At 57.8% G+C, this 10,693-nt stretch overlaps 3 protein-coding genes across 4 annotated transcripts; 2 read left to right on the forward strand and 1 right to left on the reverse strand.

Annotated features, from left to right (window-relative positions):
- Window positions 1-98: 98 nt before the first annotated feature.
- Window positions 99-1,612, forward strand: JDV02_000071 (uncharacterized protein). Its single transcript, XM_047980838.1, has 2 exons — window positions 99-1,118; window positions 1,185-1,612. The coding sequence occupies exons 1-2, from the start codon at window positions 657-659 to the stop codon at window positions 1,392-1,394; spliced, it is 672 nt and encodes a 223-aa protein (XP_047836795.1). The 5' UTR covers window positions 99-656; the 3' UTR covers window positions 1,395-1,612.
- A 496-nt stretch (window positions 1,613-2,108) lies between these two features.
- Window positions 2,109-6,606, forward strand: JDV02_000072 (uncharacterized protein). 2 transcript variants are annotated; one of them, XM_047980839.1, is made up of 3 exons: window positions 2,109-2,710; window positions 2,774-4,432; window positions 4,487-6,606. In XM_047980839.1, exons 1-3 carry the CDS (start codon window positions 2,595-2,597, stop codon window positions 4,497-4,499), a joined length of 1,788 nt encoding a protein of 595 aa, XP_047836796.1. In that variant the 5' UTR covers window positions 2,109-2,594; the 3' UTR covers window positions 4,500-6,606. The 2 variants fall into 2 exon arrangements, with proteins under 2 accessions (XP_047836796.1, XP_047836797.1); XM_047980840.1 differs by having other exon boundaries at window positions 2,774-6,606.
- JDV02_000073 (uncharacterized protein) lies at window positions 5,123-7,316 on the reverse strand. The gene is made up of 3 exons (XM_047980841.1): window positions 6,364-7,316; window positions 5,800-6,275; window positions 5,123-5,734 (listed from the first exon to the last, which is right to left on the reverse strand). The coding sequence occupies exons 1-3, from the start codon at window positions 6,467-6,469 to the stop codon at window positions 5,333-5,335; spliced, it is 984 nt and encodes a 327-aa protein (XP_047836798.1). The 5' UTR covers window positions 6,470-7,316; the 3' UTR covers window positions 5,123-5,332.
- Window positions 7,317-10,693: the final 3,377 nt, after the last annotated feature.

Raw genomic sequence — 10,693 nt, forward strand, 5'->3', positions numbered from 1 at the left:
CACTGTGCAGCAGCCATTATGACGACCATGTCTTTTCGCAGGCTTGTTGCGCGGTGCCAAGTATTACGGACCGAGGCAGAATTAATTTCATCATGCTCCTTCGTACAGTCCTACTTATACGAATTATTCAAGTATTTCGAATGCATGTACATCGCCATGCACTCCAGGCTGAGGGAATAGCCGGTGATGGCCCACTGCCGTCCATCCGGTGACAAACCCGTCGTCCATGCAGCGACACTGACGCCTCATGAGACTGCTCAGCCACTTTTTGGTTTGTGTTGAGCGTGTTCGCGAAGTGGCGGGCCTTGAATCGGAAACGGTATCGTTTCATGTCAAGCCTGCATTCTCCCATTGGTCGCAAGGTCGCCTTTGGGATGGCACAACACCACTTGCTGATCCGAGCGTTCATTGTAAGGCTCGATAATCCACCACATATTTACTAATTCAAGAACCTAGACTATTACGTACCGCCTTTCGAGACAAATCTCCCGCAAAACTTGAAAACGAGGACCCTTCCCAGATCGGCTGCCTCCAAAGGATGGTCGTGCCTTCGGGAACATACTCATTTTTCCTACATTTATAATCCTTGCGGTGCCAATTCGCCGTATGGCTCTCGATACCTCGACTCCGGCCCGATTGGACTGATTCTACTCTCGATGCGACTCATCGTTCTCTCCGCCTTTGCGGCGGCAGCCGCCCTGGCTGCTCCCAGCTCCGACGTGTGGACTCGCAAGGACGGAGACTCTCTCGATGGAGTCCGCTGGGCGCCCCTGACGTGGGATGCCCAGGCATTCCCTAATGGCCCCAGGTTGACCCTCAGAGGGACGGTGCAGGAGGTGTACGACCAGCTGCTGGCTGTCAACCCAGACTGGGATACCGACTTCGCGCTAAACGCAACATCAGAGTCGCCAACAAATGAGAAACGCGACGGCACCTTCGCTGGCGCCGTAGTCATTTGCAACGAGTCGAAATATGGGGTACCACCATACAAGACTGTTGTTAACGCCATGAACAAATTCAACAACCGGGCTGGACCGGGGCCCATTCTGCCGCCCGGCCCCAATGTCTGCAGCGACGTCTATTACGACAGTGAGATGACTGTAGTGGTCTGCAATAATGTAAGTCTCCCCTTGGGATGGCGGCTTGCGCCATACGCAACTTCTGACGAGGCATTACCGCTTTAGCAATCGGTTGAAAAGAAGCTCGAGTCGTATTCTGAGGTCACGTCCGGCCTGCAAGCTATACGCGCGTACTGCCTCAAGCTTGTGATGATGGAGCCCTACTTTCTGGGAGGCGAAGCTTTTAACTCGGCTAACTGGAGCATCACCTTGAAGAGGACTGGGTACGTGCAGACGGAGGGCTTTTCGAGACCAGCGTCTCAATTTGGCGGATGATATGCTCGAGGGTAAATGGGTGGATTATATTGTCCCATTATTCGCCACTGGCTCCTGACCAACCGTTTGAACCGCCCCGTGCTTATAGGTTGTCGACAAGTCGACAACGGCCATGACAGGCTGCTACTCGCGTCATCAAAGGCGCCGAAGGTTGTGCCACTACGGATTGATGATTCATTGTATATACTTGTTCACCTTTACGAAGTATTTAATGGCAGTATTTCTACTCGCGGGCGAGCCGAGCCGCCTATTGACGTCGCCAGCGAAGACCTCGTTGTCACTCATTGCAGGCTGCTAGTCTATACTTCGTACGCTTCCTCTGCATCGAGTTTGGCGTTGCCAGCTGCACCGACCTAGCCTGCACACGGAACTATATGCCATGGCGAGGCGAGGTCTACTTGCGGGCTGATGTCCAACTGTCTTGGCGACGACGGCAAGCGCAGGATAAGAACATGACAGACTGCGGGACGTTGCCAGACAAGTCGGCAGTGCGTCGCTGCATACTTCGTACGAAGTACACGGGAAGATGGCCTCGAAACGATTGATCCACTGGGGATTACTCAAGGCCGTTTGACGCGGCTAATTCGCGGCCCAATGTGCACACCAAAGTCCGGCGAGCCACACCACTGGACGCCAGGCTGTGTCAGTTAGTGCCTTAGGCGACCCAGCGAGGGTATTGGCCCGTGCGCCGTCTCACGTGTTACCCCAGTGTTCCAGCTCCAGCTCCATCCCACTCACCAAACAAGCGTAACCCGACTGTCACCACCTCTCGCGCTTGTCGCTCGGCTCAGCTGCTCCAACGACGCTGGGCGTTCGTCGCAATACATGTTGCGTGCCTCGTCGCCCAGAACGCGATTCTCACGCCTCGGTTGGCCTGCCTGATGTGAAGGCCCCTGACGCAGCATCGCAGGGCATGGGAGGGCCGGCCTGTCGACTCGCCAGCTGTTTGCACGCTCACGCCAACCTGATCCTACCACGACGGCTGAGCTGGCGCGCTGCCCGACCTCAACCGTTCAACCCCAGCTCCTCCCTGGCGCTTCATCCATCCATCCGGATTTTTGATTGCCTGACGCGACGTGAGCGGCGGGGACTCTGGGCGCGACTGCGCCTCACTCTCCGCCTGAGCGATCTGGGAACACATCACTTGCGCGTTGCTCTCTCACTCATCCTCGTGCCGCGTCGGCCCCACGAGCCACGGCCATGGCAGACACCTTTTCCGGCTATGACGGTCGGTCCCATGAGCCGCAATGCTACAACTGCGGTGCCGTAGGGCACTGGGCGGTTGCATGTCCTGAACCTACCCGAGCAACGCCAGCGTAAGTCGCATCGTTAAGCTCAGGCCAACATCAGTCGTCCGATGGTAGCTAATTGTAATGCAGTGGTTTGGCTGCCTGGAAGAACGCACCTGCTCCCAGTCAGGGCATACCGAAGCATCACGGCAATTCTTCCAAAAGATCGAAGGGACCCATCATCACCAAGTATGCGCCTCCACCTCCGCCGCAGCCTCCATCCTATGGCCCTGGCATGGGCCCCTATCAGCCTCCGCCTCCGCCTCCGCTTCTCCCAGGACACCATCAACATCCTAATGCAATTCCTGGACCGCCGCCCGCGCCGCATTACTCTCAGTACGGCACTCCATCTCCGTCGTACCCCCCCGGCTACACGCCGCCGCCCTATCCGTACGCTTCGGGCCAGCCCTATCACCCCCCAAGCCCTTATGGAGCTCCACTGCAATACACTCCTCCGGGCTACGCGCGTCCAATGCCGGGTCCTCTTCCACCTGCTCCGTACCCCGGAGCGCCTGTTGCCCACGACCACAGGCCACCACCGTCTTATTACGGCCAGCAAGCGCCTCAGCCGGCGCCGGCGCCGTATGCGCACTCTTCTTCGCACCACTCTCCCAGGCCCCCGCCGCCTCAGCCTCGCCCAGCGCCGCCAGCAGGTTTCGCACAGCCGCCGCCTAAGCTACCAGGCACTAGGATGAGCCATCCACTGCCGCCGAAGCCGCCGCCGAGCCAGGACCAGACCAAAACTCAACGCGATCACCGCAACAAACGCAAACACGACAGGCAGGATAGTCAAGACGGGCGTCACAGGGATCACAGGGGTGGAAACAAGCACGCGAGTCATGGCTCTCAGTACGATGCCCATGCCTTCCCCTCGTCAGCAGGACAACGTTACTCGTCTTCTCAGGGCTCACCGCCAAGCCGGCCAAACCACAACCATCCCAAGCCTAGTTCTCAGCAATTCCGCAAAGGCAATCACTCTGAAACGCAGATCCGCGCGTCTACGTCGCCAGCGAAAAGAAGTCGATCCGAGAGGGCCGGTGGAGCGAACAAAGACCAGCCAGAGGAATCAATACAAGCCGAACCCATCGGCGATGAAGCGGGTCCTGCTCACAAGCCGCCCCAGGGGAAAGAAGCCGATAGGTCCCAGGGTCCTCTGGTGGCGCATATGCCTGAAGTGGTTGACCAAGTGCGCCTTGTGGACGAGCTCGCGGCTGACGACGCTGCGCCGGAGCGCAACACCGAGGACGAGGCTGTGGAGACTAAGACGGTCAGCACCGATAAGGAGGAAGGTGAGATTGGCAACGATGATGCGAGAACTAGCACCTCGTCGTATGAGCCTACGATGATGAGACAGCCACAACGGTCCACGTCTGGTGAACCTGGCCCGCACTACAAACGCTCGCGTAGCAGCGACGTGGAGGAGCGCCAACACCACAAGAAGCGAAGACCCGATAGCCCAGCACCGAGGAGTGACAAGACCAGCGAGAGCGGAACTGTGAATGGCACCCTCTGGGACGGACTCGACGTCCCTAGACAGGCCGACCGGAAACGCCGAGGTTCCCATGCGTCTCAGGGATCGAAGCAATCCTCTGCGTCCAGCAAGTCGTCGGACTTGAATTCTTTGGAGGCTGAGCTCTTAGGTCGGCCAGTGAAGCAGAAGCTCGTGGCCGACAGTCCGCCGCGCCAGCGTTCGGACCGGAAACCCGTGAAGGCTAAGCGTCGTCCGGCCAACGCCAACTCGGCCTATAGGTACGATTTTATCTCGGTCTCAGGCTGAAGGAGCTTTCTTTCTAACATTCGCAGCCGCCGCTGGTAAGCGACGATGCGACGATCGCCCCATCATGGCACCGTAGCGGGCGTTGCTGCCCCTCGAGCCTCGTTAATTACTCGTGATTCTCTTACTGGTCACGCCGTGGTCGGACTCATAGCAGGCCCAATGGCCCCTGAGGCTTGCCACTGCTTCTTGTACTACCTTTTGCGGTTGGGATATGTGGCCTTGGTGCCCGACACACCCCCACTGTCTGCTTGCTATCTGCACTCGTGTCTCTCTGCGTGAACCTTTTCCCCTTGGGCCCCACGACCGTCACGACCAAGCATGGAACAGGCGTTTTCATTTCTGTCTAGAAGTTCACGAAGTGTGCGTGAACTGGCTCATTTGGCACGCTTTCTCGGGTTGAGACCCGTGCCAATGGGCGTTAGGAGCGCAGCGTCGCGCGTCTTTCGTTCTGTTTGGCATGACAAGCAGGTAGAAAAAAGACCTTTTGCCGTTTCCCCCTCCACCCTCGTGTCGCCGCGGAGTCGCAGAAGGGGGGCTGGCGGTCCTTCATGCGCTCTCCATTTAATCACTTCTTCTCTGTGCCCCGTATTCCAACCACCATCTACTTGCCACGCCACCGCCCTTCGTTCCCATCACTTCAGCGGCACACAGGGACCGCAATGCCAAAACATACTTATATAAAGCCAGGTGTCAAAATTAGATAAACAAGACGATGTACAATGAGCTCAGCAGGTAAGTTCACACAATGTTTCCTCCCTATTGACGGGCGTTTCCCGTGTCGATGCAGCATCCAGTCCAGCGACTGATGCTTTTCCCGCCTCCCTTGCCTTCGAATTCTCGACGGCCAGCACTCTATTTGCAAGAAATCATGTTTACTCCTCGTCTTCGTCCTCGTCGACCTCGGTAACCTCGAAGTCGGCGAGTTCTTCTCGGCGGGTAATCTCAAAACGCTTCTTAAGGCGGTAGGCAAGGGCGCGGGCGCGAGCCTTCTCGGGCTGAGTGAAAGCAAAGGAGCCGCCAAAGGGACCGGCCGGGGTGCTATTCCTGACCATACCGACGCAGACATTGGTGGCATTGCCCACCGTGCCAGTACAGGTCATGCCCTGCGGCATCTGTACCTTGACGGTGAAGTCGGTGTTGGTGGCCGTGGACAGGCCGGCAACGATACCGGGGACATTCTGCGTGACCTGGGCAGTCTGGAAGGCGCTGGCGTCGGTGCCGCCGGAGGAGGGATCGATCTTGGCCGACAGAGGCCCGGCACCGTCCTGGTTGATCTAAGATGTGTGTCACGTCAGCATCTGGGATTGCGGGATTGCGGGTATGCTGTGATGGTGCGTACCTGACGGTAGGTGATTGTGACCTCGCCATTGTCACTGCAGGTGGGCATTCCCTGCGTTTGACCATTGCCGGCCGTCGCGGCGACCATGGTTTCGGCAGCCTTGTTGGACTTGGTGCCAGCGTTGCCACCACCGCGGCCGCCGCCATTGCCACCGAGGAGGCCGCCCAAGAGCCCGCCGAGCTGGCGCTTGCTCTCTTCGTTGCTCCGCTGTCCGATGCCCTTGAGGCCGGTGAGGCCGGCGAGGCCGGAGAGGTCATCTTCTTGGCCGACCGAGGACTCTTTGCCCTTGTTGGTCGGGGCGCTCGTGCCACTCATGAAAGCGTTGACCATCTTTGCGGCGTCAACAGGGCCGTTGCCCTGGGTGCGGCCAAGGGGGCTGGCCCGTCCGTTGGCGATCTCACGGTCGCGGATGATGGAGGTGTCGGCCTGGGAGCCACAACCGTTGCTCGAGCAGTCGCGAGGGGTGCCGTCGGCAACTATTTGACCAACACTGTCAGCTCCGCGCTCCCTGTTGGTCGCGAGGCGGCTGGGGGCTTCCGGCAGGGAGACGGCAAGAAGACGTACTGCTCAATCCGGGCATCACGACACCGTTGGCGCCTGTGATGGAGGTGACCACTCCGTGCGCCGAGGCGCAGGCGACGAGGGCCGAGTAGACGAAAGCGTAACGCATGGTGAGTGATTAAAAAATAGCTGCAAGTATTGCAACAAGTGAATAATAGACTAGCTTTGGAACAAGCTTGTTTCTGCAAGAAGACGAAGGCAGCCTCCGGGGCTTTGTGCACAAATGGTCACAGACCTGGATAAGAGAAGCACAAGAGAAGGAGAGTATTGCAAGCGAGGGAAGGAAGCTATAAATTGAAGACAAGAGAGGCTTGGGGATGAGCCAGTCGTAGTGGTAGCGAGCGAATGACTCGCAGTTATATAGACTATCGAGACGCCTTCAGACTTCTGTAGTTCACACGGTCTGTCCGGAATACGTTTGCCGTTCCCGCATGAACGGGGGGTGCGCTTTGGCTTCACATGGAGCAAGAGGCTTTGAATCGTGCCGCGACGTTCAGACCTTGGAACCGGGGAGAGATGGGGCCCACGGAGATGCGTCCCGCGAGCTCGAAGGAAACGGCTCTCACACGACACAGATGCGTAGTACATGTTTCTGGCCGAAGACAGTAGGCCTCCGACGGTCCCGTCGTTCATGATGGGGGAGAATAGAGAGGGAGCGAGCGAGCCGGGGGGGGAAGAAGGAAAGAAGGAGCGTAGTGCAAAACATTGTGATGCTCGGCCTGAAACTCGAAAGATCGAGGATCACGGCACGCGGCAACCAGAAACGGGATTAGGTTGCGATGGTCCAAACGAACAAGGGGGGTACAGAAGAAGAAGAAAGGAGACGAAGATGAAGGGGAAGAAGAAGGGGAAGCGACGCGGCATGTCGTTGCATGGGGACGAGAGTCTGTCTCTTCCTTGGCTCGCGCGCGGAACGAGCCACAGCCGAAGTGTGGCGTTTTGGTGGATGTCCTGCGGCCGAACACGACACGATGGGCGGAAGGCGAGGGGAGGCACGGACGGGAATGGTCCAGTACGTACGTAGCATCTTCAGCTTTCGACGATGCGGGCGCGCGTCGCAGGAGATACTAATCAGTCACCGGCAGATGAGTTGCGGTCGTGGTGGTGCTCGGGAGGCTTGTGGGGCCGGGGGGCAAGGAGGCTCTCCAGGGGTCCGGTTCATGTCGGAGAGGGTGACAGCGGGATAGAGAGCCTTAGGGCATCGCGTGGCTGTGAGGGGGCGCGGGAGGGCGATGATGAAACCCGGTTGGGGGGGATCGGTGATGCTTCCACCAGCCAGCCCCCTCGGTGATGACGCACTGATGCAGTGACAAGATGGGGGAACATGGGAGGTGGAAAAGGCAGCGAGGAATCATCAATGAATCGAGAGACAGCGCGCAGATATGATTGCGACAACGGCAAATGCGCTTTGCTGTGAAGCGATCGAGGCGAGCCATCTTGGCCGGCGATAGTTGCCAACTGTGCGAGTTCTACGGCAGCGAGGCTTGCGATGGGATGCAGTATCACAGAGGGCACTGACAAGTACAGTAACCCGGCCCATTCCGGCTCCGAGCGATGGCGGCGTTTGATGAAGAGAAAAAAAAAGGCCCGTGGAAAGAACCCCAAACCCAACCGTGCGCCTCACATACAATAGAGCGAGCGAGCGAGCGAGCGAGCAGCACCCTGTCGCTAGTTACCTATCGAATGCACTGTAATGAAATCTACCGAAGCAGTGGGCACGCTCTCAAATGCCAAGTACGCATATAGAGTTCTCAACGGCAAACTGCGTGCCGCAAACCGATGGATGGACATTGTACGCTGCTAATTTTGGTACGACCGTTTTGTGACGCGCTTCCCGGTTTCGGGTTTTGTTGAAAGAGGCATGGTTCGGGGGTTTGGGTGGTTCGTTGTTAGGGTACCATTGGCAAAATGTGGAGGATTAGTACGTAGGTAGTAGCGAGCGAACGAGCCCTTCCTGCGACCGAACCATCAAAGGAGAAAAGAAAAGAAGGAGGGAAAAAAAAAATTGGGCGACACGGACGGTTCGTTTGGTTTCCGGCGCGAGTCGTTTTGGATCTGCGGATCTGCGCGCGACGAACACGCGAAGAAGCGCTAATCAGTCAGCACAGATGCGGGAGAGGGGCAGCAGATGCAGTGGAGGAAGGAAACCTGCTGCTGCCCCGGGATGCGGGAGTGATCGAACTGGTACGAAGGGACTACTAGCTTGAAACACCGCCCCGACGACCCTTGCGATTCTTTCGGCGTGCGAGAGAGGAAGACTGCCCTTGGTGGTCTTGACTCTTTACGTAGGCGAGGAGGTGGCAGATGCGGGCGGCGATGGCGTGTAAAAGGCTGCCGGCCGGCAGCGTAGATGCATAGGCGCCAGTTGTAACTATCAGAGCACTGATAGTAGTAGTAGTGGTGGTAGTATGAGGAGGATTACCTAAAGTTATCGACAAGGAGTACCAAACGGACGGTGCGCGTAGATGCTGCTCGTGGCGACGTAGATGTGGCTATGGCTTCATGTTCGATACATGCGCAATTGACCAACGGACGTCTGGCCCGGCAGACCGCATCATGTCTTTCAGCACGTTGCATGTTCCCTGGGCTTTGGATGGAGGCATGTACTTCGTGCGTGCATACATACTAGGTACATACACACAGTACATGGGTATTACATACATGAATTTACGTCATGGCAGGCATGAGACAAACGGTCGGATGCTTTTCAACACGGACAGAGGACTGGAGCAGGTGCGGGCGAAACGCAGGCGGAGAGGGCACAAACCAAACTTTGACGACCCCCCCCCCCCACCGCGTTCGCCTCGAACTGGTGGTACTAGTAGTACGTCTGTGGCACTGTTTCAGCGGGTGAGGGTGGTTGGTGGTCCCTTGTTTCAGCGACCTTTGCCGATGGAAATGAACGGCCTGAAACCGTGCCACCACCGGTGCCGCGCTCGGCGAGGAGCGGCTTGCTCTGGTGTTAGTGGGCGGTGATGGACGCCGACCGGCCGACGGATGAAATGAACCGATGACGAAAGAAAGACAGAGAGAGAGAGAGAGAGACAAGACTATGTGAAAAGAGAGGAAAAATTACCATGCACCGTCCATGGCGTCGCGAGTTGCTGTATCAAATCGTGGGCTCCTTCTCTGTGGCACTTTGCAGACGAGCAGAGGACATGCATTAGTAGGTACTACTGTGTTATGGAAACCCCTTCAGAACAGCCCCGCGGCAGGACGTTCATGCATGTCTATCGCTGGAACCGCTACGCGCGTGTCCTGGCGTCCACCCCCCTCCAACTCCCAAGTCTGTCGGCTCATGGTATGCAGCTTGTTGGCCCGTTTGTAACCGGTGTCGTCCTGCACGCGCGCCAGCGGTTGAGCCGTTCTCACAACGTCGCGGGCAGGCATGCGATCGTTGTTGTTGCGCCCGTCAAGCCGTTCTGATAAGTGCCTCTTGCTTGCGCTCAGTTCCTTGTCTAGCCAGCACGCGAACATCGCGGCGCGCGGCGCACGTGCCAAAACGGGCATGCTCATGTCGTCGGTGGCGTGTACGTGCTGCCGTGATGTTGCGCGCGTGACCGGTCCGTGACTCTCTCTCTCTCTGCGCCTTCGAGAAAGAAAAGAAAAATTCCGTTTCCATGGCTGATGTGCTTGAGAGTAAGTCTAGTCTGACGAGTTTGCCGAGCCACACAACGGCCCCCCCCTAGGCGGAGCAAGTGCTGAGTTACACCGCATCCCACGCACCAGACCACATCGCGAGATGTGCACTTGTCTGAGCTACACTCCTCCGACAAGCACACGATGACAAATGAAGAATTCTTTGCTTACCTTTAACGCTGGCCCGTGTACCGTGAAACTCGACAAGACACTGGGTTTTTTTTTTTCGCTTGTCCCCGCCTCCCCCCTCTCCTCGACATACACAGACGCTCAGCAGGATTGGCCACGAACGTACAGGCTCTCTAATCAGTCCGTGTCATGGACCTGGACCCCGAGCCAAAACACGATATGCCTCCTATCGAGTGGGTTTGAAGAAGAGGGGGGGGCGGGGGGGGGGAGAGAGAGAGAGAGAGAGAGAGAGAGAGAGAAAGATTCATGGCTAATTTTGCAGAGGTCTTTGCGATGGCATCTCGGCATCGGGCAGTCGTCCGCAGCGAGGCGGAGGGCGACGTCTCATGACGCAGAGCGGCATAGCGTTGTGCCCTCGGGCGCCTGGCTCTTCTTCATCGACAAAGTTGGTCAGCCACGATGCAGAGAACCTTCTGTTCACCGATAAGCAGCCGAGAGAGATCGAGTGAGCCTATCGTCCGCCCCCCCGGGAGCCGTCGCGGCGCCGGGGCCGGGCCAGGGACAG

This window comes from Purpureocillium takamizusanense, chromosome 1 (assembly GCF_022605165.1).
Source record: "Purpureocillium takamizusanense chromosome 1, complete sequence".
Taxonomy (NCBI): Eukaryota; Fungi; Ascomycota; class Sordariomycetes; order Hypocreales; family Ophiocordycipitaceae; genus Purpureocillium; species Purpureocillium takamizusanense.

Bases quoted from the DNA above. Each gene is read 5' to 3' on its own strand.
- JDV02_000071 (XM_047980838.1), top strand. From the start codon at position 657: ATGCGACTCATCGTTCTCTCCGCCTTTGCGGCGGCAGCCGCCCTGGCT. The intron at 1,119-1,184 runs GTAAGTCTCCCC...TTACCGCTTTAG, and splicing joins CTGTAGTGGTCTGCAATAAT to CAATCGGTTGAAAAGAAGCT.
- JDV02_000072 (XM_047980840.1), top strand. From the start codon at position 2,595: ATGGCAGACACCTTTTCCGGCTATGACGGTCGGTCCCATGAGCCGCAA. The intron at 2,711-2,773 runs GTAAGTCGCATC...ATTGTAATGCAG, and splicing joins CCTACCCGAGCAACGCCAGC to TGGTTTGGCTGCCTGGAAGA.
- JDV02_000073 (XM_047980841.1), bottom strand. From the start codon at position 6,469: ATGCGTTACGCTTTCGTCTACTCGGCCCTCGTCGCCTGCGCCTCGGCG. The intron at 6,276-6,363 runs GTACGTCTTCTT...TTGGTCAAATAG, and splicing joins CGTGATGCCCGGATTGAGCA to TTGCCGACGGCACCCCTCGC. The intron at 5,735-5,799 runs GTACGCACCATC...CACACATCTTAG, and splicing joins TCACAATCACCTACCGTCAG to ATCAACCAGGACGGTGCCGG.